Source organism: Sturnira hondurensis, unplaced genomic scaffold (assembly GCF_014824575.4).
Source record: "Sturnira hondurensis isolate 20B ecotype Veracruz unplaced genomic scaffold, ASM1482457v3 Scaffold0000648, whole genome shotgun sequence".
Taxonomy (NCBI): domain Eukaryota; kingdom Metazoa; phylum Chordata; class Mammalia; order Chiroptera; family Phyllostomidae; genus Sturnira; species Sturnira hondurensis.
The window spans coordinates 12,549,440-12,575,518 of record NW_028073279.1 but is presented as its reverse complement, the minus strand read 5'-3'; the positions used below and the strand labels follow the sequence as shown (position 1 = coordinate 12,575,518).

At 40.5% G+C, this 26,079-nt stretch overlaps 1 protein-coding gene across 5 annotated transcripts in view; it reads left to right on the top strand.

Moving 5' to 3' along the window:
• The first annotated feature begins 6,313 nt into the window (after positions 1–6,313).
• The window catches only part of NFIA (nuclear factor I A), a 373,630-nt gene continuing 353,864 nt past the window's right edge, over positions 6,314–26,079 (top strand). For 2 of the 5 annotated variants that reach the window (XR_005066092.1, XM_037043745.1), the window contains exons 1-2: positions 6,314–6,412; positions 17,062–17,593. Coding sequence is in view for 4 of the 5 variants with exons in the window: in XM_037043745.1 (XP_036899640.1) it covers positions 6,332–6,412; positions 17,062–17,593 (613 nt within the window). In the remaining variant the exon portion in view is untranslated. Of the gene's footprint in view, positions 6,413–11,166; positions 11,698–17,061; positions 17,594–26,079 lie in introns of those variants that run through there. The other 3 variants (XM_037043736.1, XM_037043766.1, XM_037043758.1) reach the window with 3 other exon arrangements.

Sequence of the window (26,079 nt, the reverse complement as noted above, 5' to 3'; positions counted from 1 at the left end):
TAAAGAACCTCCTGGGCTCACAGCCGTTGACACCAAGTCACAGTTCTAGACTGTTGTTCTCACCCCCACCCTCATTTATTTTTCTGAAAATTATCCTCTTCCCGTCTGAATGCCTTTGAGTAAATCAGGTACCAGCCCGGATTTTATAGCCCTCGCTTCAGTTTAGATAATTGACTGTTTTCTTTCTCCTATCAGATTCACTAGCAGTATTTCTTCACTTTCCCAGGCCTCTTTTCAACGGTGATACCAGAGAAAGTTATTCACTCCTTTCCCATTCCTGCAACATATTCTTCGCATGATGTAATGAAACTGGCAGTGGACTGGGGATTAATCCTTAACCAGCTGTGTGACCAGGAGCTCGCCACTGCACTCTGCTAGAGCTTCAGTGTTATCATCTGTAAAGTCTGGTGGATGAGACTTCCGAGCTCCCTTTCCAATTCCTTCTGTGACTTGGAAGCTCAGACTTGGCTCCTTTCACTTCAGTCAAGATACAGATTTCCTTTCTTTGATCATCCTAGCAGCTCCATTGTGTGATATTATCTTTGGTCTTCAGGCACTTCTGCAGTTTGTTGCGGTGTGTGTCCAAGATGAGAAGAATGGGTCTGGAGGTGGGGAAAACCAGGACTTTTCAATGGTGTAAAGTCTCAGCCATGCTAGATGAATACGTTCTAGAGCCCTGCTGTATACAACATAGTGCCTAGAGTTAACAACACAGTATTGTGCCCTTCGAGATTTGGTGAGAGGGCAGATCTCATATTAAGTGTTGTTACCATAGTCAAAAGCCCGGGGTGGGGGCCAGAGAGGAGCTCACAAGGAAACTCTGGGAGGTGCTGGATGTATCTATTATGGTGAGAGTGTGGTTTATGGTGCCATTAGTATTTGCATGTATCCAAACTCATCAGATTGTATACTTTAAAAATGGGCAGCTCTCTGAGTATTGGTTACACCTCAATAAGGCTGTTTAACAAAATTGATGGGTTCATATATTTACACTTGACTCCATATAGAGCAAGCTAACCATTAAAATGGTACTTTAGCCCTGGCTGGTGTGGTTCAGTGGATTAAGCGCCAGCCTGCGCACGGCGAGGTCACCAGTTCGTTTTCTGGTTGGGGCATGTGCCTGGGTTGCAGGCCAGGTCCCCATACTGGCTTGGGGGCCTGCAAGAGGCAACAGATCAAATAGATCAGGCGTATCTCTCACACATGGAGGTTTCTCTCCCTCACTTTCTCCCTTCCTTCTCATCTCTCTATAAATAAATAAATAAATAAATGGTACTTTAAAAGATTTGAAGCCTGAACTCCTTTCTAAGCCAGACATCATAGCTACAGCGTGGGACATTTCAGTTTCCTGAGCCTCAGTGTCCTCTGTGTGGTGAGAGTGACCATGCCTGATGGACGCATCAATCCAGAAGAAAGGAGGGTTGAAGGTGTAACCCCTGTGTAAGCTCCATGAGAAGCAAACTCAGTGCCCTCCTATTTGCACTTAAAATTTCTCCTTACCGACAGTGCCACGTCATGCATCAGCCACACTCCTGGCTGGCTATTTCATCAGAGTACACGGCTGGAAAAGGCAATCACTTGTTCATCTGCCTAGTCACACAAGAATTTACCAAACATTTATTGATGATTTACCATAGCATTTTCCTTATAGGAAGAAAAGGCTGACGGAAGTCACTGCACTCTCAAGGAGTTCATAGTCTAACAGACAAACATGCAAATAAGTAACAGACAGACCACGTGAAGAAAGCTGTGGTAGAAGACATTAGAGAGCACGAGGAGGGACTGACCAAGTCTGCCTGGGAGAGTTGAGAAGTTGCATTCAACTGGTGCTTGGGAGAACAAAATGAGTGGAACACAGAGAAAACTTGGGGGACTGTGGGTAGAAGAAATCACCCAAACAAGGGAAGAGAGGGATGAACGCATACAGTGTGTCCAGAAAATAACGGAAAGGGAAAAGTGACTTACTTAGTCTGGCTAAGATGAGAGAACAGCAGAGAGGGACTGGGCAGGAGGAGAATCTGGAAAAGGAGACTGATAACAAAGTCAAATGTATCTTGCACCAAGTTGGGGCAAATTCACAATTTTAGAGAAAGAACAGTCCTAAGGTACTGAGAGATTGTCTTATAATCTTGATTTTAGTTACAGTAAAGGTGTAGTATAGCCTACTTCTCTACCAGGGATCTAACACTTGAATAAGATCAAGGCTGGAGAAGCAGCCCTGCCACACGAGGTCATTCAGTGCCCCAGGTTCCTCCCACGGTGCTTCTTTCTTTTCTCCTGGAAAATTACCCCGGTCTTTGTCATTAAAGTTTGGTCTCTCACACAGCCTCACTGCAGCCTTCAAAAAGGCCACAAGTTTACGATAAATGTCTTTTAAGAAAGTGACGTGGAAGTTGGACTCAACGACTCTGCTAGAGTTTTACTGAGTACCTAGTCGCGTGTTGTGTCTTTCTGCAAGGAAGTTTGTAAAGTGGAGGCATTATGCTGTTCACCCATGTATGGAAGAATAGAGAGAGAATACATCTGTGGGGACGATACTCTGCCACAACTTGCTTATTTGGGAACCTCATCAATCCCTGGATTTAAATTTCTTTCTATTACTTCCTTTATACCGACATGTTAGTCCTCTAATGCCAGTCTTGATTACTCAGGATGTACCCAGGCAAATCAAGAAAATGTAAAATATTTTTCTGTGTTCAATATTCAGCTTAGTTCACAAATTAAAATTTCAAAATTATTAGAAAGATGTTGCAATTCTGAATTATGTTTTAACTCTGTAAGACTCTAATAGTCTAGTCTTCCATATCAATGCCCTGCAAGAGGATTCTGTTTTTATTTGGGTCAACAAAGCAGAATTCCTGGAAAAGTCTACTATTTTCAAGGCATAAGCCAGCCTCACTAAGAAACATGAGGCTCTCAGTGGGGTTAGCAACCAAAAGTCACCCTATTAGATGCGTGCCTGATTTTCAGTGGCATGGTGGGGTGAAGTTACTGGCATGCAGATTCATGGAGGGGGAAGAGGCGATATAAAAACTCAATCCATGTGAACTGTTGTTACTGGTATTATTTTAAAATCAGGTTCAAGGGTATAGAAGTGGCAATTTGGGGAGTAAGGAGGGACTTTCACTAACAGGTCTTATTATGCTTTTTGCGGGTATTTGGACTTTAAGGAGAGCCTGGAAAAACTCCTAAATTGTCCCTGTTGATCAAAATCCCTAAAAAACGATGCCTACAGTGGCTCTCTTGCTTTCTTCCATCTCTAGTCTTCCCTTCCATCTCCCACCCTCTAGTCTTCCCTTCCTTTCTCTCTCTGGCCCATTCAATCCTGCTGTGTTGTTCAGGACTCCATTTTCTCTCCCTACTTTCCTTTTCTAACGAGTCTCTTTGCTTCCATTGCTAGAATCATCTTTCTAATTTGCAAACCTTACTTTGTATTATGTATTTTGGTTAAACACATTTCTCAAGTGAAAGTTTAAATAGCTCACAAGGCTCTCTACCATCTTGCCTCAGCCTGCCTTTTCAACTTCATCTCTAGTTACTGTAATGCAAGCTAGTACTAACTGGAGCAACCAGCTATAACCAAATATGTCCTCATTCTCAGGCCCACTGCATACAGTGACATCACTGTGCTTTCCTGGGCAGGAATGCCCTGCCCCTCCCTTGTCCACCTGACAAATGCATACTTCTTGACCAACACGAACATCATTTCCATTTTTTTAGCTTTCTATGACTCTACCTGCACAACCAGGAAAAATCGGTCATTCTATCATCTGTATTCATGTTGACATTTATGTATATCTAAGTTGGATATAGCACTTATCACATTATTATTTACTTTTGTGTCTTATCTCCCCTACTGGACTGAAAGCTTCTTAGAGTCAGGGATAATGTCTAATTGTCTTTATCCCCAGCTCTTAGCACACTCAATGTGACTAGAACATGGTACATATTAAATGATAATAGTAATATTATTACAGCTATTGTATATTGAATACACATAATGTACTGGGTAATTTACATGTTATCTATCTCCCATTTTCTAGCTGAGGAATCTAAAGCTTATAGGGGTTAAATAAATAGTAGGCCCAACATTCATAGCTAAGTTGGACTCCAAAGCTTATGCTGCTTCGATGTTTTTCTAGGTGAAGATATGAAGGGTCACTTTGGAAATGGTGCTAACTTACCACATTAAACTGAGTTAATGAACTACAGACAAAGCAGGCAAAACTCACTCTTACCACCTAGTGACAAGGTCTACCGAGCTTAGCACTGAGGCTTATTCAGACCAAGGCATCTACAGAGCAAAGCAAAAGAAGTTGATATCTCTTGTGCATTTCAAAGACTCTTAGGTCTTGATACAACAGTCCTCCATTCTCACAATAGGTCCATGTCCTATTTCTCAGGTGTTATGTAACCATCTCAAGGTCACACAGCCTATCACCAGTTGAACTAGGCCTAGAACGTTTTTGGTTCCTTAATTTTTTTTTCTTTTTACTCAAGCCACTATATTCCATTAACTATATTTCTAGGGTAAAAGTAGTATATCAAGTGGAAATGAATGCTCAGTGGAGGCCAGAATTAAATGCCACAGACTTTCTGGAACAAGGCAATAGCTGAATCTATAATGGGTTGACCAGAACAGCAAAGCTAGTCTAATACCAAGGGCAGCCACAGCACCCTACCTCTCAGTAATGCTGCATCTATCCGTTAGCTAGTTGTAGAGTGCAAGCCTAAAGCCAAAATTGTGGTTCAATATAAAACAGGAGGCTTCTCCAACCTCTAATTTAACTGTGCAAGGTCCTGTCATTAATTAATTAGGTACCTTCACAAATGAGACAACTGCCAGGCTGCATCCTATTCCTCTTCACTTGCTATTGGATAATTTTCATCAAGTGAGCTAAGCACACATTCTCTTGTAACTCAGTTATTCAGCAAAACGTCCTAAACTACTTAACTACCGAAAAGCAAACATATTTTTAAAAACACAATAGCCTGCTTGTGATGCTTTCCATTTAAAGGGGCACTGCTCATTAGAGTTGCCCCCTACCAAACACTGCTCCAACTTGTTGTTTAAAACAAATACATAAAAGGTTAACATTGAAATATCCAAATCACATGGTCTTATACACTCCTGGGTTAATGAAATAAGATGAATCAGTGAGACGAAGTACGCAATGTTCCAATAACTATCTTAAACACACACAGAGAGACACACACGCACAACCTTTTAAATCTTAGAGCCTTGCTTTTGGGGGATGGGAGATGGCGGGTTGCATTAAACTTTGTGGAGCACAGGTTTTGCAGGGATATTAACCAATTAGAAAATCGGCAATTAAATTAGAATTTCATTGCATCTCCTCCTTTTAGAGAACGGCTTTATTCTTGAGGGAGCCCACCTAACAATTTTATGTTCAGTCATCTGCAGAGAATAGAGCCAGTGGGTTTTCCTTTCTGAACCTGGAGTAGAAGCTTTGTTTCACTATCAGTTCTCTGTGACATTTTGCACTCTCTTGATGTAATGTACCAAAGAGGATCTTTAACTCTTGGCTTACACCAGGGCAAATAAAGGTTAAATCCCTCACTAACCATCACGAACTAGCCTAGTAACTCACGAAAAGCTACGGAAAAAGAAACGGAAAAAGCAGGTGTACAGACTTAATTAAAACGTGCAAACCCGCACAGCCGCAGGTAAAGATACTAGATCCTCACATCTCCCTAGTCCCGGCTGCGAGGTCCGCAATCAGAGGAACTTCTCCTGCGCCAAAAACACGATCCAGCGAGCCAGGCCTAGTAACACTGGAGCTTTTCTTCGGAACAGTGTCCCGACCGGAGCTTGCGCTGACTGCCGCCGGGGCTCCTATTGGCCACGCGCCGTGGGGGAGGAGGAGACTGGCGGGGAAAGAGACGGGAGGAGGGGAGCAGGGGGCAAGGCCTTTCCCTGCCCCCTCCCGGTCCCCTCCCCAGGCAGCCGCCTGCGCCTCGTGTGTGGTTACTATGCAAATTGCAGCGATTGCGGAAATAAACAAGGGCGTAGGGAGAGACGAGAGGGACTGCGAATCCATTGCAACTTCTGCAAAGTCTCGTACAATCCAAAGCACACAAGGCAAAAGCAGAGAGAATCTGAGAACCAGCCAGCCCGGGTTGGATCGCTTTCAAAAGAGGAGAGAGAGAGAGACAGTGAGAGAGGCAGAGAGCGTGCATTGCAATTGCAAAAGCCTTCTGATTTGGAGTTAGAAAAAAAAATCTCCAAGAAGCCTGCAATTGGCCAACAGCTTTAAAAAAAACCTCTTCCGGGTTTTCAACGGTTCCAAGTTTATTTAGATTTCTTTTAATGCAAAAAAAGGACACAACAAATGAAGCAATTCGCCTGAACATTTTAAAGTTTCTCACGTACTCTTTTTACATTGCAATGGTACGTGGTACATCTTAAACTTTCTATTTTGCGTTTATACGGATATGCGTTTTATAAACAACAATAATGGTAGAATGATTTTGTTTAATGGCTAAGAGTTTAAAATTTCTCTAGCTTGCATATGCATTTAAGCGGTTGCTGGGTAAATGTCTATTGTGATGGTTTTGTTTCAAAAGATGTAGATTTGTAAATGGCTTTATTTTTTTCTGTGTGCATCAGAGACCGGGTTTCTTTTCTTTTCTTTTTTTTTCCCCAGATTTGAAAAAATTGCTGAGCTTGACAGATTTTTTCCCCCTACTAGCGCTTGCTCGGTTCCAGAAAAGGGGGGGTGGGGAATCCTGTACGTGCTCCGTTCTGTAAAAAGACGTCTGGCCTCAGTAGTCAACCTAACCCGAAAAGAAATGTCTGGACGTGGAGAATAATTGACGATTCGATCCTCTAATCAATGGGACAATGTGGGAGATTGACAAAAGCTTTATCCAATCATGAGGAAGCTTGGGTGTACAATGATTCGCAATAGCCAGAGGGGGCGGGGCAGAGAAGATCTGAAGTTCTCTGCGGCTTTGAAGGGGATGGTGTGGTTCAAGCTGTCAAAGCTACAAGCTTCTTCCGGATTTAGCATGCACAATAGGATGGAGTTTTCAAGTTTGAGAAGGGGGGAAAAAAGCTGATTGGGGGATTTTTGCATGAATCTTATGCCTTCTTCACTGTCTTTTTTGAAAAGTTAGAAAAATTCTGCTAGAGAAATATTTAACTTTGCATTAATTATTAAATTTTTAAGTTCAGAGAAGTTGTTAACTGTTGTGGAAGGTGAGGTTCAACTTTTAAAAATGTGTGACTTAAAAACTTCCCTAAACTATGGGACTGAAGTGAGCTTTGGGAAGTAGTATATTGCATACTCAGCATTACAAAACTTCTTGCTCTAATCAGCTCAGAAGCTTTGGCTTTTGGAGTACTTGGGCGGTATAAGTAAGACTCTCTGGAACTTTAAACAACAGTTTTAAAAGAGAGAACGAACGTTCCACAAGCTGACAGCTGTGTGTTTTTTTTTTGTTTGTTTGTTTTACATTTGAAAGGAAGAGGGAGAAAAGGTGTTCTTTTCTTGAGTTGTTTTTTTAAATTTTTCTGCTTAAGTATATGGTCAGTAGCAAATGGGATATTAAGACTGGCCCAGTTCACATTTCTTATTGTTACTACAACAACCCCTGTGGAGGGTATGTGTGGAAGACTGCTGACTGGCTAGTTCTTAGATGGAATCTGGCCTCTTGGACAAGTCTTTGACACCAATCCAGGGGAAACCAACTGCAGTAGCTTATCTTGGAGACAGTAACTGGCAGCCTCTGACTAAAATATATCCATCTCTTCCTTCCCCCTGAGCAGGGTAGACACCTAATTCTGCTGAAAAGTGAGTGAAAAATAATATGGGCTCTTTCCCATCTTTGCATTAAATTCCCATTGAACAGTTTTCCAAGGCTTTAGGCCTTCTAATCAACTCTGGTTTGGAAATTTGATGTAAGAATCCACTTGGATGCTCAGTTCAGCAACATGATTCAATTTAGGAATATAACCTTTTAAGAGAAATTGGCATACAAATGACCAGCAGGTTAAAAATTTTTAAAAAACTAGAGAAAAAATATGTTTGAAAATGCTGGTGATAAAGTTAGTCTCAGTAAGAACTACAGTTAATGACATTGTCACTTAATGAACCCCAGTTTTACTGTTTGGGGCATTAAAATCTAAATCAGATTAATAAGATCTTCCTATAAAGTAACCTCTAAAATGAGAAGTATTCAAGATGTACATATAAGTGAAACCTTATTGACGTAATTTATATATCTAAGAGGATTTCACTAAAACTGGCAAGGTAACATTTCTGCAAATGAAACACAGTAAATGCAAGGCTGGGCTCTGTGCCAGGAAGAATATGGATAGCCAAGAGCACGGCAGGAGCCTCCTTTGCGCAGAGACAATCCCATTTCAAGGCAGTCTCCCAACACTGGCAAAATAAATGATTGGAGTGGTTGTTTCCAATAAGGGGTTTATCCTTCCTAACAGTGGATCATTTATATGATTGCAGTAAACTAGTTTTCCTACTTTACCTGTTTCCTATACTGTTCTCTCTACTATCTTTTCCTTCTTTCTTTCCTCTATCCCTGTGCGTGATCTCCCCCCCCCCCACCCCCCGCCCTCTTTCTCAAGTGCCTTAGTATCTTTCTGAGCTCTGGACAAGGATTTACTTTTGCAACTTGGGAAGAGGGGAGAGAGTTGGAAATGTTTTTTACCCCCAGTCTGCCTTTTGAGAAACATCTGCTTCTTTGTGTGTGTATTTAAATTTATGCCTGTTGGAGAGAAAGTTACCAGAAGCCTTTTTGTAACTGTAACTCTTCTACTGTATTTTTCTCAGTCGTGTTTCCAAAGGCTGTAGTTGGAACTGTGCTTTGTACTGTTTCCCCCGCCTCCTCTCACCCTCCCAGCGCCCCCCACCCCGCCCCGGCCTCGCCTCACTGGCGGGGGAGGGAGCGGGAGCTGGCGGAGATAGGAGAGAAAGCAGGAGCGGATGTGAAGGGCTTTGGTGCTGAACTTGGATCCAGCCCTTGCCTAGAGGGCGCAAACAATCGTCCCACATCCAAAAGTCTTACGAAGGGCGCCAAAAGTTACTTAAGATAATATTGCTAACCGCAGAAAGCTGGAAATCGCGGGCACAACCACGATTCAACAAAAGAAGTTTTTAAAGTAGAAATATCAGCCTTAAATTACTTTTCTCCATTTTTTTAAACCGGGAGACGTGCCAGTCCTTTTTTCTTTTTAAAACATTTTTTTCTTTTTTCTTTCTTTCTTTTTTTTTTGGATTCAATTAAAAGAACAATCTTTGCTATTTTGGATTGAGGCAGATGTGAAGTCTGTCTTTTAATACACAAAAAGAAAGATTTTAATCTGCACTGGAAGACAGCTTCTCAGAGTGCACACTTGAACAATAACTTCTCATTGTGCCTCAGTTACATGTTGGGATCCTCAGCCAGAAACTTCTATCGAGGAAACTTGGAGCGTGTTGAAGTTATAGATCCCAGCAAAGGTTTTCGTGGCCAGGGATTTTGTCTCTGTAACTCAGCTTAGCTTTTAGGATATTTTTTCCCTACTGAAATCCAAGAGGAACCAAGGAAAAGAAGTAGTTTAGTTTGAAAAACTGGGACCCTTTCATTAAAGTTTTAAGTCATTCTTTCCCTTCACTCCTTAATAAATAATCTGAGAGATATCCAAGGGTATTTAGAATCTGGGAGTGTGAAAATGGTCTCTTGGACATTCTGGAATTGTTTTAGCAATAAAGTACTGGAGAACAAACATAAAATAACTTTAGACAGATGCAGAATATTTCAGGGGATTTTATTTTGCTTTCCCCAGTACCATATTTGTCTCCCCTTATTTTAAAAAGAAGGGTATGTTTCTGAATGTGACCTTTAACAGCTCACCTGACCCTCACCTGCAGAGTGGGCATGACTACAGGAATTCCCTCTTTTCAGAGGCTGTCTAAGCTATGGAACCTCTACCAAGGTGCATATTCCCCTGTCTGTGTGCCAGTGTCTTTCAACATGATGCACTCGTCTTTCCTTTTGGAATTTTGAGGATTTGCAGCAGGCTGCAAACTAGAGTGAGGGAGATGAAGGGGAAGAGATGGGATGGGGGTTTGGATGAAGGAGGTATGGTCCACAACCCCCGCCCCCCAGCAGGGAGGAGAGCCTAGAGAGAAAATATGAGGTTAAAAAAAAAACTGGAAAAGCAGGCTTATTGGCAACTGGCCAAACCCTAAAAACCACCCCCCTTTTCTGCCAAAACAATACTTTAGCAAACCTAAAATAATTGCAGGAAGCTCTTTTCCATTTTAAGAACTATTACCTGGGGGAGGGAAAAAGAGGGGATTCTTAAAAGGCACCATTCCAGAGGTGTCCCAGGCCCAGGGACGACGGTGATAGACTATGCCCAGTTGTGGGCACGCGGTGGTGGACCAGAATGTTTCTCCTTCTGAGGGGGCATCCCTTTAACATTTTTTTTTTCCTAAAAAGAAAAAGATGTCACAGCTAAACCACTGTTGTTTCTGAACGTGCTAGAACTTTTTCTATGGCGTCTGTGTTCAAACCCACTAGTTTTTACAGTCCTAGGAGGGAACGCGCTCATTTAATCTCCGCCTCCCTTTCTCCAGATAACCCCCACCCCCCAAATCCGGTGAATCTTGTGTGTGAAAATTTTCTCCACCACCCCCGCTCCTGAATGCCATCGGACTGAAGCTGCACAAAGTTTGCAGGATTTTGTGCATAATTTACCTCTGCCGACGATCTATTCTATTCCCACAGAAAGCTTCGCTGGGGAGATTACAATGCTTTTGAGCCGTACCGCATTTTAGAGGGAAAGAAAAAGTTACCTAGGAGGTCCGATTTTTTAAAAAAAAAAAATTTGCATACATGCAAATCGTCCCGCGGGCCCTGTCCCAGGTTCTCTCCTTGTCCACGCCGCGAACCTGGGGGTACCGGGCCACCTGGCAAAGTTGCCCAAGTCCTCCCCCGAGGTCCGCGAAGGTCTGCGGCGGGAGTTGGGGGATGGGGATGAGGAAAAGTAGTTTTGTTTGCTTAAGCACATCCTGTGGCAGCCTATAGCTGCCCGGGAGGACAGACTGTAACTGCTTCTCACTGCGTTACCCAGTAATGCGCTGAGCGGGGACGGAGGGGGGCGCGGGGGGGCCGTGGGACGCGAGAGCCAGCGAGCCAAGGAGCGGGAGAGGGAGCGAGCTAGCGAGCGCGAGCGGCCGTGGAGCCTCGGACCGGGCTGGCCGCGCGGCGCCGCAGCCGCCCCCTCCCCCACGCACCCCCCCGCCCCCGGCGGCGGCGCGAGCGGGCGGCGGCAGTGCGGTGCGGTGCAGAGCGGAGGCTGAGGCGGCGCGCGGGCAGCTCTCGGCACCCGGCCGGGCGGGCGCGGGGGCGGGAAAGGGTGCGCTATGCCTTTAACGCCCGCGTACAGTAGGCATGTATAGTGGAGTGTAGGGAAACTCTAGGCGGGGTTAAAGTTCAGCCCATGGAGCGGCAATAGCGCTGGCTGGCTGCAGTTGAGCCGACTTGGAAATGTGAACGCAAGAAGCAGGCTTGATTTTTTTCTCCCCCCTTTTCTCTCTCTTTCCTCCTTTCTCCCTCTTTCTCCTTTCTCACCCGCACTCACGCACACCTCCAAACCGCACACCCAGACGCACACGCACACCCCAGCGCCCGGCAGTTATGTATTCTCCGCTCTGTCTCACCCAGGTAAGCAGCTGCTTGGATGCGGAGGGGCTGGGGGGCTGGGCTGGCAGGGGCCGAGCAGGGGCCGGGCAGGGGGTGCCGGGGACCGTCGCGCCGGCCGGGCCCCGGGCATGTGTCCTGTGTGTGCCCGTGTCTGCGTGTGTGTGCGCGTGTTCTTGTGTTGAGGGGGGGGCGCGGAATACAGCTTTAAGAAAGTAACTTTGTTTCCATGCGGGTGCATTCCTCTTGCACGCCATTTGTGTGGGCACATGGCTAATGGCGCCCTCTTATTAATGCGTTAATTAATATCGGGGCGATGGACTGCGGAACGGCGCTGTTTTCGGACGCCCCGCACGTGTTTCAGCGGGTTGCAGCCCATGACACGCTGAAATCTAGACTCAGCGTTTCTGCAGCCCGAAGGCCCGGTCTCCTAGTTCTGAGGCGCCCACCGCACACCCCGCACGCTCCGGGCAACTAGAACCTCGGATGCGGGAGAACTCGGGTCCCGGTGCCCACGGCCCGCCTCCAGAGCCCGCGCCGCAGTAGCCGCCCCAAACTCTTACTTTTGTTTATTGTTTGTCAGCCTTTGCGGTCCGGCCGCGGGAGGGACGCGGGCCGGCGTCCCTGTCCCCGGCCCCGGCCGGGACAGCGCCCCTCGGACGCGTGCGGGCGGCAGCGAGCCGGCCCCGGGGCTCCACGGAGCTGGGCTGCGTGGACGCGCGTCCCCAGCGCCATCCGGGTGGAGCCAGCTCCTCGTCGCTCGTGTCCCCTTCACTTCCCCGAGTGAAAGTTTCGGTGCTGGGACCAGCCCACGCTGCGCAGAGCCGTGGAGGCCGTGGGCCGGGGAGCGCCGGGCGGAGTTGGGCTCCCGGCCGCGAGCCCAAGCGGCGGCCCGGGCCGGACGCGGCTCCCCCCGCCGCCGCCGCCTCCTCCTGCCAATGCCACTGCCACTGCCACTGCCACTGCCACTGCCGCCGCCGCACGACTCGGGACGTTCCGCGCGCAGGACAGGGGCAACTTTTCCCTCCGACTCAACTCGGAGCGTGGGTCTCCGTCACCCCAGCGTCCCTCCTTTTCCATGCCCTCCCTTTCCATCCCTTTCTTGTCTGCACCACCCCTAGGCAAAATATTGCTACTTCATGGCTCCCAATCTGGTCCCTTTTGAATATATTATTTATTTTCTCTTGACTAAAACACATGAAGTCAAAGTGATTTTGCGCTTTAAAAAAAAAGTGTGAGCCTTCATACTGTTTTGGTACGTTGCGATCTGACCATTAATCATCCACATGAAGTTGTATGCTTCATCTAAAATGTTTACTCACCACTCTTAAAAAAAAAATAAAAGAAACCCCAAACTTGCTACCACATATTGCCTTCATTTAGCAGGAGATAACGGTTTAACCGGAATACTTTCTGGAAGGCTAAAAAGTATCAATAGTTTTTTTTTTTCCTCTCGCTCCTTTCTAGATTCTGGATTTATTTCCCACATGACATCCCTTCGTATTGCAGTATCTAACAGTGAAAATGCCGGTTATTTGATCTTCGAAGACTGTTAAATGCACCTTTATGTCGAAATGGTCTGTCTGGGATTTAGGCCTAGCATTAATAATGGATAGCAGTTGCTTTTAGTTATTGTAAGAGCTTTTTTTTTTTTATTTTCTCTAACAAACTTTCAAAGTTCCTATTTTAGTAACTTGTGGAAGTATGGAATGAAACTTTTCCAACCACTCTGGCAAGGTTCACAATTGCATATGGATAAGATGCAAAGTGCAAGATCATTTGAATGAGTTAGAACTACAGTGAAAATGCTGAGATTCAAAGACTGAAGTTCTAACCAGCAAAAGTTTGCAACACATTGAATTTGTAGGTAATACTAGTGTGCTGCAGTAGTAGGGTACACTAGCGTCTTCTCAAGTGAACTCTCCAAAAGATACATTCCTATTTTGGGGTGGTGCACATAGGTAGATACTTGTGTATCCATGCAGGCCCCGAGGATAGTTAGGTGTTTATAAAAAGTTGGATTCTCTTGGTTGGTGAGTTATTATCACATTAAGAAAGTTTTTTTAAAAAATCACATTTGGCAGTGTGATTGATACATTCACTAGGCCTTCTGGAAACACCAGTAAGAGAAAGGCTCACTTAGTGTAACAGTTTGTGAAGAAAATGTACACTAACTAGCAAATGAAGGCCATATATTTTATGATTTATTCTTTTAAAAATTGATTTACAATTTATTTAACTTGCTGAAATATTTATAGAGCTTCTAGGCCAGTTTTTAAAAAGGAAAGCTTAGGTAGCTTATTTGTCATTAACGTCCAGTAAGCATCGTGATAAAAATACTCTAAATGAAAGAATAAACTCCAAATACACGTGTGCAATTTTTTAAAAGCTTGCCAGAAAAAAATGTAGTACATCTTATTTTAATATCTAGGCCTATCATAACCAAATCATGTACCTGGCCACAGAATGATAACGGAGTAGAAATGTATATGTCAACCTTTGAGAAGTAGTCCCAGAAATACCAGCCTTCAGTGGTTCTTAAACTTGCCTTACTTACAAACTAATCAGTATTTAAGGTGCTGCTTCAAAGTCATACCACTTTTGAAACAGGTTTTTAGGTTTGTTTTTATTGGTGGCCTGTAACTTTCTCACCAAGTACATATTTAAAACATTCTTTGTTTTCTTTTGAATATTTTGAATTCATACATACCTTGTGGCTGTGTGTCCAACAACATGATTTGTAAAGGCATACTGTTTTTTTTTTCAACTGATGTATGCTACACCTGGACATGTCTTACAAGTTAATGATAATCTTTAGTTGTGACATTCTGGAATATTTCTAATTATGAGTTGAGAAAGATGACTAGCACTTTAATTGTGCATGTGAGCAAAGTTATACAAAATACTGTGTGCACTTTTGTTGGTACATTCTTGAAATCTTTAGGGAATAGAAGATGTAAATACTTTTGATGTAAAATTGGGGACTTAGATTATTCTTAATGATTAGTTGACATAGTTGGCCGCATTTCAGTATTTTTATGATGAGATATATGGGCATTTGGTTGGCAGGTAAACAAAATCCTCTTGAACATGAATGAATGCAGTTTGCAGTTAATCTGAGAAGCGTGTTGGGAGTACCGTTGAGCATTTAAATGTTATATTATAATATTTATTTAAGATGTTTATTATTAATCAAGTTTTTTAATAAGATAACTTTTTAAGATAAATATGAATTGCTTGGAGCTATGTTATTCTTTGCATTATAATATGGGGTCAAGACTTTAAAAATAAATTCTCCTTTTGGTGGCAGCTCACTTTGTTATTAAGGTAGACTCCAGTAGTTCTTTGCAGAATGCCACTGCAGCCTTGGTCTCTGGCACGTCCTGTGTATATAATAAAATCAGTCAATGTGAAGGGCTGCTTCAGACCCCAAATTTTAGAGCATTCCAAGGATGAGCTCGATACTTAGCAATGTTTAAATGCTTTGAGATGTGGCGTGCACCTTATTAGATAAACTGTGGCTTGAAAATTGCCCCCCCCGACCCCATTTGTCCACAGTATGGCTATAACAAAGATGCTCAAACATCAGAAATTTTAAAATGCTAATTTTTTGTAAAGAATAATGTATTTCTTTATTTTTCTCTATTCCCTCTTAAAGAATGCTCACATGTTATAAAAGCTGACTTCTTCTTGGGTTCTTTTATTGAGAAAGAGCAGTTTGCAAGCTAAACTTGAAATACAGAGCCTGAAATTTGTTCAGAGAAGAAAAAAATAAGTGTCACTTATTGAAATGATTTATTATATATTATATTAGTATATACTTTAAAAAACAATAATATGTAATGTTTAGATGACTGATTATAATTTATAATTTTTAGCAGACTCTGTTGTTAAAATAGTTTACCGATTTTAACCACTCAGTTTACATGTGAACATTTAAAAATGTAATAACTGCTTTAATAGTAATAGTGTTTGGACACTGCTGTTACTTTTACTTCCAAAGTATATATTTAAATGGATAATATGAACTGAAAAAGAATGAATTTTATAATATTTGTCCGTCATGCATTCTTTGAAAAAGTCATCAAGTATCTCTTTGATTTTTTTTATCTTCATTTCTTTGAAAGTAAATAATTTATCTTTTGGGGGGGGTTGCGCGGCAGAGAGAAGTTATGTAAGATTAGTCTGGGTTGGTTAATCAAAAGTTAGATGTACTCAGAAAGCTTTGTGGAGGTTACTGTTTAATTTTTCTTCAATTTAATTTTTATATTTACTAAGAAAAGGTCAAGTAAAAGATTCAAACATCTTCAATAAAACAGTAAGAAAATTTAAATATTTTAAATTCAATTTAATTTTCAAATGACTTGAATTTTAAAAGGCATCTATGAGGGTTTTCCTGGAGTCTCGTAAACATTTCATATACCAGGTTCTCTTTTTTTTTTTTTGCCCTGCAAGAAAAAGCCTGAAATATTATTTTCAAAAGTTAATTATTCCATGTTTTAGGGATGATCATTACCAAAGGCATTTCACAATCATGTCGGTAAATTAAATGTATTTAGTTGCAACACTGTTGCCACAATGTTGCATTGTGTTTACTATCTGGCCTGTTCCCTTTTCTTTGTTTTTTCCTTTTCCTCTCTTTTTTTGTTTTATTCCCATAGTATCAGCAATTATGTCTTAGACATAGATCTTTTATTTTAGTCTGATAAATATCAGATTCATGCCTTCTTTTGTATATGGTCCCTGACATATTTTCCAAAGTTTTTGACTAAAAATATTTATGTGCAACTATAATACTTAAAAAGGAATTAAGATGCTACCAAAATCACTAAGAAACAGATTACAGTCTATATGCAATGTTTTTAGAGGAAAAGTCTTTATTTTAAATGATTTCAGAGAGGATTTTTGCTCCTAGACTTCCATAAACATTGACTGGCATCTAAATGTTTAGGATTTGCCAATCTGGCGGCCGAACCCTGGCTCTCCTACAAGTAGTGAGGTCAAGGCTGGAGCAAAATTAGATAGGACTTCCTTGAAATAGGGTTAAGATTATATATTGTTATAAGCATTTTGGTAAACTTGACTTACTATCTAAAAGATTTGCAACTGTAGCCTGACTGTAGAACGTGGGACACTTTGGTAAATATACCAAAACATTGTTTAATTTTTAGCAGTTTTCTCCTTTAGGTTGTGAGAAACGATGCTGGTAGTTTTCTTTTTTCCTTCTTGGACTTGCCATAGGGATTCTATATACAATTTTGATAATGTGTAAGTCTTGCATCACATTTCCAATGAAATAAAGATTTTTTTTTAGGTGACCAGCGAGGAAAAAAGTTGTCTCTTTTGTTTTCAGTGCGGTCATATTTTTGTTTTTATTTATCTCTCTAGGATGAATTTCATCCTTTCATTGAAGCACTTCTGCCCCACGTCCGAGCCTTCGCCTACACATGGTTCAACCTGCAGGCCCGAAAACGAAAATACTTCAAAAAACATGAAAAGCGTATGTCGAAAGAAGAAGAGAGAGCCGTGAAGGATGAGTTGCTAAGTGAAAAACCAGAGGTCAAGCAAAAGTGGGCATCTCGACTTCTGGCCAAGTTACGGAAAGATATCCGACCCGAGTACCGAGAGGATTTTGTGCTCACAGTTACAGGGAAAAAGCCTCCGTGTTGTGTTCTTTCCAACCCAGACCAGAAAGGCAAGATGCGAAGAATTGACTGCCTCCGCCAGGCAGATAAAGTCTGGAGGTTGGACCTGGTTATGGTGATTTTATTTAAAGGTATTCCGCTAGAAAGTACTGATGGCGAGCGCCTTGTAAAGTCCCCACAGTGCTCTAATCCAGGGCTCTGTGTCCAGCCCCATCACATAGGGGTTTCTGTTAAGGAACTCGATTTATATTTGGCATACTTTGTGCATGCAGCAGGTAAGTGCAATGGTGAGAAGTCGTTCCACTTTCTTGTGTGTGTTTCTTTCCTGACGATCTGTGTATGTGTCGGGCCATTCCTGAATGCGCTAAGTTTGCAGGCTATGTCCATAGAAACGGTGTGGTTTCACAGGTGGGCCTAAGTCAGAACAGCCTCTGTGTCTGAGGTGCCACCTGCATTCAGTGGAAAAGCATAGCTTTGAGAGAAGTCACACTAAGTTGAGTTCTTCTGGCAACTTGTGTTATCATAGCTGTTGGGTAGTCAGTTATGTGATATGTTTAAATAACATTTTTTGATGATGGGTGAGAGAAGCCTCATAAAAACCCTTGTAATAAAGGGTGTATATTTTAACTGGCAAGTGATCTGGTTAAAAAGCATCTAGTTTGGTAGTGAAGCAATATTTTAGTTGCTTTTCTTCTGGCAGTGTTTTTAACCTACTGGGACCTCCTGAACCCCTTGTTAATTAAGAATAGGTTGGAGGTAAGATTACTGTCAAATTGCTGATCATTTATGAGGGAAAAAGAAGTACATTAATATGCAACCTTAGTAGCTTTATATGTAAGAACTTTTAGTGTTGTCTAAGATAGCTAAGGGAAAAAGCAAACCAACTCTTTAAGTAATTGATGGAGAGGTTAACCTGAAAAGTAACCAACCTGTATAGTGCACGAGTCCATTGCGAAATCCATATTGGTAATTGGTTTAGTGACTGTCTTTGATTTGTAATAAAATTATTTACTGTTTCAGGGCTGTTTTCATGGCATGTTTTACCTATGCATATTACAGCATTTAGGGTGGCATTCAGTATAAAAGTACTGCGGACCAGATAAAATAATGCATTTTTTACTCTGTTCCTTTCGTCTTGGTTCAGACAAAAGGCTCATTGTGTTATATGAAAGCTCAGGTCTTGTGTAACTTGTTGACTTTTTATACGTACATATCGGTTTTGATAGATCGCCTTAATGGCAGTTACTTGAGCCAGATGGAAGTGGTTGTGGAGTCCTACCAGTAGATCGTTTGGGGGTTCATGTAATTGTGTGTTCTTTCACAAAGGACAGAGAAGACGTTACCTGTATAATCAATACTGTACTGCTCTGCAAAACATTTTTAACTCTAAAAGTGCAAGCTATTTTTTAAAAGAAATCCGATGAAATCCTATTTGCTACTATTTTCTCAATATATGTTTTAGAAAGAGAACTTTTGTTATCCATCTGTCCTTACATAAGAAACTGGAGAAATTAACTTTGCAAGCATGTCACATCATCATTTGCATTCTGTTGGCAGGGGATAGATGAGTATTTTAGGAGATGTGATATGTAAGTGTTTCAAATATTTGGGTTTCTGAAAATGTATACTTAATTATAAGGAGTGCCTGTTGCTTTAGCAGTTTTCGGTGGTGAAACTGAAAAAGCAGCAACCCCCAAGTGACCTCTACCCGGGAGGAGTAGTCCTTTCTTAAGTCCTTTTCCATCATGTTGTTGGTACTGTGTTTTCTGTACTTAAAAAGGCAAGTTAAAAGATTTTTAAATTTTTTTGTATGTAAAAGTGGAGATTCTGATAAGGAAAGGCAACATGCAAAAACAGGAGTGCTCCCTGAAAGCACTCTTTTAAGTGCTTTCAGGGAGCACTCCTTAAAATGTGTTTAGTCTTTTTAGGAAGTAAGTAACTTATAAAGTATAATAAATGCTCTGACTGCACATTGAGAGTCCAACAGGTGATAGGCATCATGGTGTTTACTTCCTTGCAAAGTAATATCAAAATGAAATGGCTGTTGTGTTTTTATCAGTGTGAGCAGCATCTATTCTAAGTTTCAGCAGCGAGCATTTCCCGTGGGTTCAAGAGCTGCAACCTTTCTAGCTATTGCCATCGCATGCACCCTCTTTCCCTCGTGGTTGACACTGTTATTGTGCTGTTGCTCCAAGTCCTGGAGCAAACAGTTGCTGGTTGTTTCCATACCTGAAGGGTGATGTTGGTAAAATGACGTGTAGAAGATTGCTTAGGGGAGTTAGCCTCCTTATTGCTTATGAAAGATTTATTGACAGCAACGTGGATCAAACTACCTTTTGGTTTGGTTTTCCTGGTATATCCCAGAATCCCTTGTTAGGCCTGAATGCCAGCCAAGTGCCAGGCCATTGGCTTTTACTGGAGCGCAGTAATGGCTGCTTCTCTGTGCACGCAACAGGGTGATTGCAAAAGAAAATATTAGGGGCCTTTTGTCTGAAAATATTTCAAATTTGATTTAAGGGATCTAGAGACCTGTTATTTGTGGAAGGGAAGCTGCCAATACAAGTATGAGGTAGACTGGTCAACTTACATACAACTGATTTGACAAGCATCTGTTATAACACTGAAGATTTGTAAACACTAAACAATGTTTTTACCTCCTTAAAAGTTTTGAGAACTTGCCAGTATTGGCAGGAGGCAGAGACTCTGAAACGTGCTTCAAGAAACACGCCAGGACCATTGTGTCCTTTTCACCTACAGTGTGCTCCCCCGGCTCTTTCTTTTAAGATGTTAGTTATTGTTTTCTACCCCAAAGTCATCTTTTTTCCCCCTAGATAGCCACAGAAATGACATCTATTTTTTCTTCTAAAAATGTATACAATTATCGCTTGATTCCTTGTTCTCTTGTTTGGTGGGAAGTTGAAATCTTAGAACACACATGTAAATGCTGGAAGCTAATGAAGAATCAATCATTTTTTAAAAGGCAGAGGTGATTTATTCTAAGACATATTGAGACACTAAAATACAATACATAAGTTACATTCCTTTTTTTTTCTTTAAATCCAGTGGCAGTCAAACTGAATTTTGTGGCTGATAAACAGTAACAAGTATAATGAAATCAGAGTGATTCCAAAAGCCTGAGAATTTCATCTTGTGGAAAAGACAAAAGAGTAAAATCATTTTGCGCCCTTAGTTTGGTCTCTGTTTGAACCATCCTTCCCTTGTACCGTATGACAACTTGGAGATATTATGGTGTTGTGGCAAATGGTTTTCTTTGTGGACGTGTAACAGTAAAGCTAATTTATGACCAGTCTTTACCAGATGATCTGTATCAGAATCTACAATATACCCGGCACGTGGCAAGGTCACAATTTAAGTTGTTAAGGTCATAACCTTAGCCACCAGGCATTTGACCTTTTAGATAAAGTTAACCTTTGTTCATTAGTAGGCACTCAACCGAGAACTTTTCTGGAGAGTTTTTTTTTTAAACTGCTCTGTATAACTTCTGGTAATGTAGTCAGATTTTAGGAAGATTTTTAATTGAGTTTGTTAAATTTTGTGAGAGGTTAGATTTTTACAGAACTTATTTTTTGGATAGAGGTAGGTTGCTTTATCCACGCCGTAGAATGACATTGTCACAGTTTATTTTTGATAGTTTTTACCTGCTGTGGGGTAGAACAAAAGCTCTGAGGCAGCTGTGTAGAGATGTTTAAAAACCAAAATTAAGAACATTATGTTGAATTCAATTTAGGTCTGCGCTAGTTTTCAAGGGCCTTGGGCCCAAATGCTGGATCACATGAGCACCTTCACTTTTTGCAGATGACGAAGTTTCTAAGATGGAAAGTATTTTTAGTAGTCTTTAAATTCACTTTGAAAGACCAATAAATGACCAAAATTGGTCAGGTAATTGCTGTGATTGTTAATTAACCAGTGAGAGAGAAAATTGAATTTGTCCTAATGGTAGTAGCACAAGCACTTATGTTACAAAGTGAACATTTCTTCATGGCGATGTTTTAGTACAGTAGTTACTGATTGCTTTCATGCTACCCCTGTTACTACCTTTAGTTATCTTTGCTTGGACTAGGAATAGCAGAGGTCCCCTCACTCACTGAAGGAGCTGTTGCAGCGTCTCGGAATTCCGGCACCTGTCCTGGAAACCTGTGCGGCAGCATTACTGATTACCCCATCACCTGTGCCTCGTTGTTCCCTTAATTATGCTGGTCTGAATGCTCATTTTAAATTATTTGCATTACTGTGACTTTTGCTCTGTTATGCCACATATTATTCCATTTCAACAAAGAGAGAGAGACTTCCATTTAGGTGCATTTTAGTTTTATTTTGGCTTCGTGATTGCCATTCCTTCATAGAGTCACAGAGAAAGCCGTGATATGCAGATAGACCAGATGGTCATGTTGACAGGTTGAGAATTCACTTCCTACTGCTTCAGAGCAGGTGTAAGATTAGGAGTATCTGTGTATGAGCATGTGTGTGCTTCGTGTGCATGTGTGTGCACATTCAGGCTGCAACAGAGTGTTGTTTAGAGCACTGGGAATGATTTATTTTTTAAAAAATAAAGTTGGTACTTTAAATAGAGCATATCTATATATATATAAAGTTGTAAATGCATATAAAGTGATTATTGTAAAAAAATTTAAATTACTAATGTAAAGACTTACAGTTTATAATTTTATGCCAAATTAATTACAATAATTTCTTAATTGGGGGGTAACTTAACCTTAGTTTATGGCACTATTGCATATCTAAAATATATTCCTTATGTTCTGTTAGCAAGTGTATGTGTGTCTGTGTTTATGCTCAAGTCTAGGACTAGAGATTATGTAATTAAACTTCGTCAGTATCTTAATAAAAACTCCCTAGTAGGAAAGTTGTGCGGTTAGTTTCTGTGATTTATGATAATAAACCATGTCTGGAAAAAGGAGTAAGACTAATATACAGTGATATTTAAAATTAATAGAGTAAATACCACTCTATCTCAAATTCCAACTCTAATCCTAAACTCATGATAAATTTTTGTGGCTGACTGATCTACTGTAAACCATTAGTATATGCTCAGAATTTCAGAAAAATTTATTTGTCTTTTTATTTGTCTCTCACATCTTCAAAGGAGATAACACTAACAATCAACGAACTTGAGATAAACATGGTTTTTATATCCCAACTGTGAGTGTTTTCTGCGTAACTTGACAATAGTAACGATATCCTTTATCTAGAATGTAGTAACAATATCCTCTCTCTATAATGTAGTGAAGAAAAAGGAAATTCAAAGGCAGAGACTGTATAAGAATAAGAAGAAAAAGTTGTTCTGGAGTAAACCTGTGAACAGAGGTCAGCTCATTTATGGCTAAGAGGTTTGAGGGCTGGTAAAGAAATTTCTCAGTGCTGCTGGCTTGGATTTGCCTTGTCTTCTTTTCCACCCAGTGATGAATAGCATTAATTTAAACCTATTTAGGGCTAGTGTGGGAGAAACCACAGCCTTTGTTGTGGTCACTGCTGTACACAGTAGGACTGGGTGTTTCGCTTGGTTAAGGCCTCAAGCTGCTTCCAGAAGACTCAGAACCGCCTGTCGGCTTTTTAAAACTTGCACAGAAGCAACAACAATTCTAATTGCTCACAAATGTTAATATAGATTATTGAAAACAATTCTAAGGGTTAGAATAGGGAAAAAAACAAAATACAGATGGAACACAGTGAATGTGCTGAACACTGGTTTATTGTCATTTCAGCAACAATTTCTCCATGGTTATTTAGAGGTTGAATATTGCTTTTAAATGTATTATAAAATGTAAATCCTTGGGAGATCGGGTAAAGAGAAGGAAGAAGTCAGGTGGAGGAGGAAGAGAATGAATGAACTGGCATGCTTTGTTAAGAGAAACACAAAACCGTGAACTTCATCGCAAATGGAGATGCTCTAAAAAGTTTTTTGGTTTAAGTAATGACTGTAAGAAGACCGTGAGCTGCAAGACACCAAGAGGAGGATTTTCTAATCTATCTCCCCGTAATTTTTTGCATAGTTTGTTTCAGATTAAGATACTGTTGGTGGCTTTCAGAGTTTCCATTCAGATTTTTAGAAAGAAAATGTGCACAAAAATTCTTTTTAGCTTTTAGGGGTCCAATTAGGGACACTGTGGCATGCATAAACTTGAAAAGGGGCTATTCAGAATGTCTGTTGTTACCATTTTGTCTTTTAAGGTGACAATTCACACTGTTAACTTTTTGGCTGCTGTCTGTCACTAAGGCAAATTACTGATCCAAACTTTAGTGTCCCTAAACTTAACCAGAATTCTCTACCTGCTACAAAGACAGAAATTACTTTTTCCCCTAGGTTTTCCCCCAAATATTAGAAAACACTGCTATATGTTTTGTTGTGATACTTCCACAATGTAAAACTACATTTTATCTAACAGAATCTGTCCTCCCATTTAGTGAAATAAACATGGCTTTTGAGGCAAAGAAATAAATCCACAAATGACAAATTGCGGCAACTCCATGACAGAGATATTTTTTGGTGTTTCTGTTTGTAAAAAGAAGCTAAATAAGATAAAATTGAGAGAAGGAAGTTCATTTGTGCTGTGTATTTCAGCAAGTGTTGGTGTTTTTCGACGTGTAATAATATATTGCTCATCCCAAACCCAGAGATGAGTAGGGTGATAATGATAACTGCACATTGAAGTGGAGCAGCTTAATCTTCTTTGCAAACTTTAAATTTATTTCTCTTCGTGTCTTTTATATACCTTCCCAGCGGTAGATATTTTAGACCTTGATTAATTGAGAGGTAGATGGAAGGAAGGAAGAGAAGAAGGAAGGAAAATAATTTCTGTTGAGTGTCTATTTTATGACAAGCACTGTACTAAGTTTCGCCCGTCATTGTAGCTTTCTTTTCCCCCTTCTGCTTCTTCTTGTTTTTAAACTTCATAGAATATTGTGAATAAATAATACATTCTCTATTTGTCCAGGTGAAAATAAAGTCTCAGAGTGGCCAAGTCACTTGTGCAGAGCAAGGTTAAACTTAGGCCTTCTGATTCCAAATCCTTTGTTCTTAAAAATAAAATCCAGCTTCATTCTATATCCTTTCTATCCTGTTGCCTGGGGTTGGATGTCATTTAAATGGTATCACACACCTACCTCAAATCAAAGGGGAAATAAAAAGTCAAAATCCAAACCCTTCCCACGGAGATATTTTACCGTGGAGTTCAGTTCTTAGCGGCAGAATGAGGCTGCACTTGGTTCGAAGGAGACATGGTCTTGGGCTCGTCAGTGCTGGGGGTCAAAATTCCGGAATGACTTGTTCTTTGTTGCATTTTAAGAAGTTGACGTTAAGGAAAAGAAGCATTATGACAAAGGTTTAAGAATTTTTTATTGTTTTGGTAAGACAAACTTAGATGAATTTAAGAAGCTATTGGAAATTAAAATCAGAGTTGCATCTAATATTTTACTAGGTGGATTTTTAAAACAGTTACTTATATGCATGATATATATATATATTTATAACTTCCCTTAATGATTAGATTTAAACATTTAAAATTTACTTTGTTCCATAAAGATCCTTTGATTATGGCCTTGAATATAATTATTTGAAAGAAAGCAAAAATAGTTTTTTTAGTTAAAAGTTAAAAAAATTTTGAATGGGAAGGACAAAAATTGAATATAAGGGCAAGCTTTATCTTAATACCTTTAAATGGTTTATTGATGGATTTATTTAATGTCCTTATATCTATTTCTTTAAACTTAGGCAAAATTAGTTCTTAATGGCTTTAGTGCAAAAACTCAAAGCCTCACTCAATATGAATTTTATATTTGTAGCTAGAAAAAAATGACCATCAAGATAACTTTAAACTACATTAATTTTTTGTACATATTAATTCTTCTAGGGTTTATTTTTTTTTAGGCTGCTGGACTGGAACTTACATGGAATAAACTAGAAATATAACTTATTTTTTAAGAAATGCTAATAAATCTTGAAGTTAGAGTTGTTGAGTATCAGTTATGTTGGAAGAGGAAAATTCAAATGTGTGAATAAGAATGATTAAACCGCAAACAAAAAAGGACTAGAATTTTAAAAGAGGATTCGGACTCATTGTCCTTTCCACACACTGCTTGTCTTTTGATGCCTCTGGTGTTTATGATAGTCCCAATAACCTCTGAATTTCCAGGCAGGAACAGTTGTTAGAACATGTATGATTTATATAAATATTTTAATTGCTATTTTTGAAATACTGTATGGGTTAAAAAAAAGTGAGATGAAATAAAAGGAACAGTAGAGCATTTAAAAAGTGAATGCTACTTAAAATTTGGTGTGTATGTCTGTGGAGCATCTGCCGTTATCAGGCTGTTGTCTTTGTTGCTATGGTTTGGGCAATTTTATTTCATTTTGTAATTTTGCCAGCCCATGATTGGGTAGTGCAACATGTTCATGCTGTTGGGGAGGCTATATCTGTGGTGAGTCATATAGCTTGATCTGAGTGGTAATATTTTGGTAGGGAAAGGAATTTGCCAATTTCTATTATCCAGTAGAAACTGTGGTGCTACAATATCAATTTTCATTCAATTATCAAAATTAGGAACACATTACTTAATATGGGAAACCAAGAACTATCTCTTCTGTCTCATGTGCCTGCTTCTTCCCTCTTCCCCTATTGGGAGCGTTTGGAATTCTGTGTATTTTAATGTTAATGGGAATAGTTATCTAATTTTAAGCTTCTACATGAAATGAATATTGTACCTACAGGATCCCATCATTGTCACT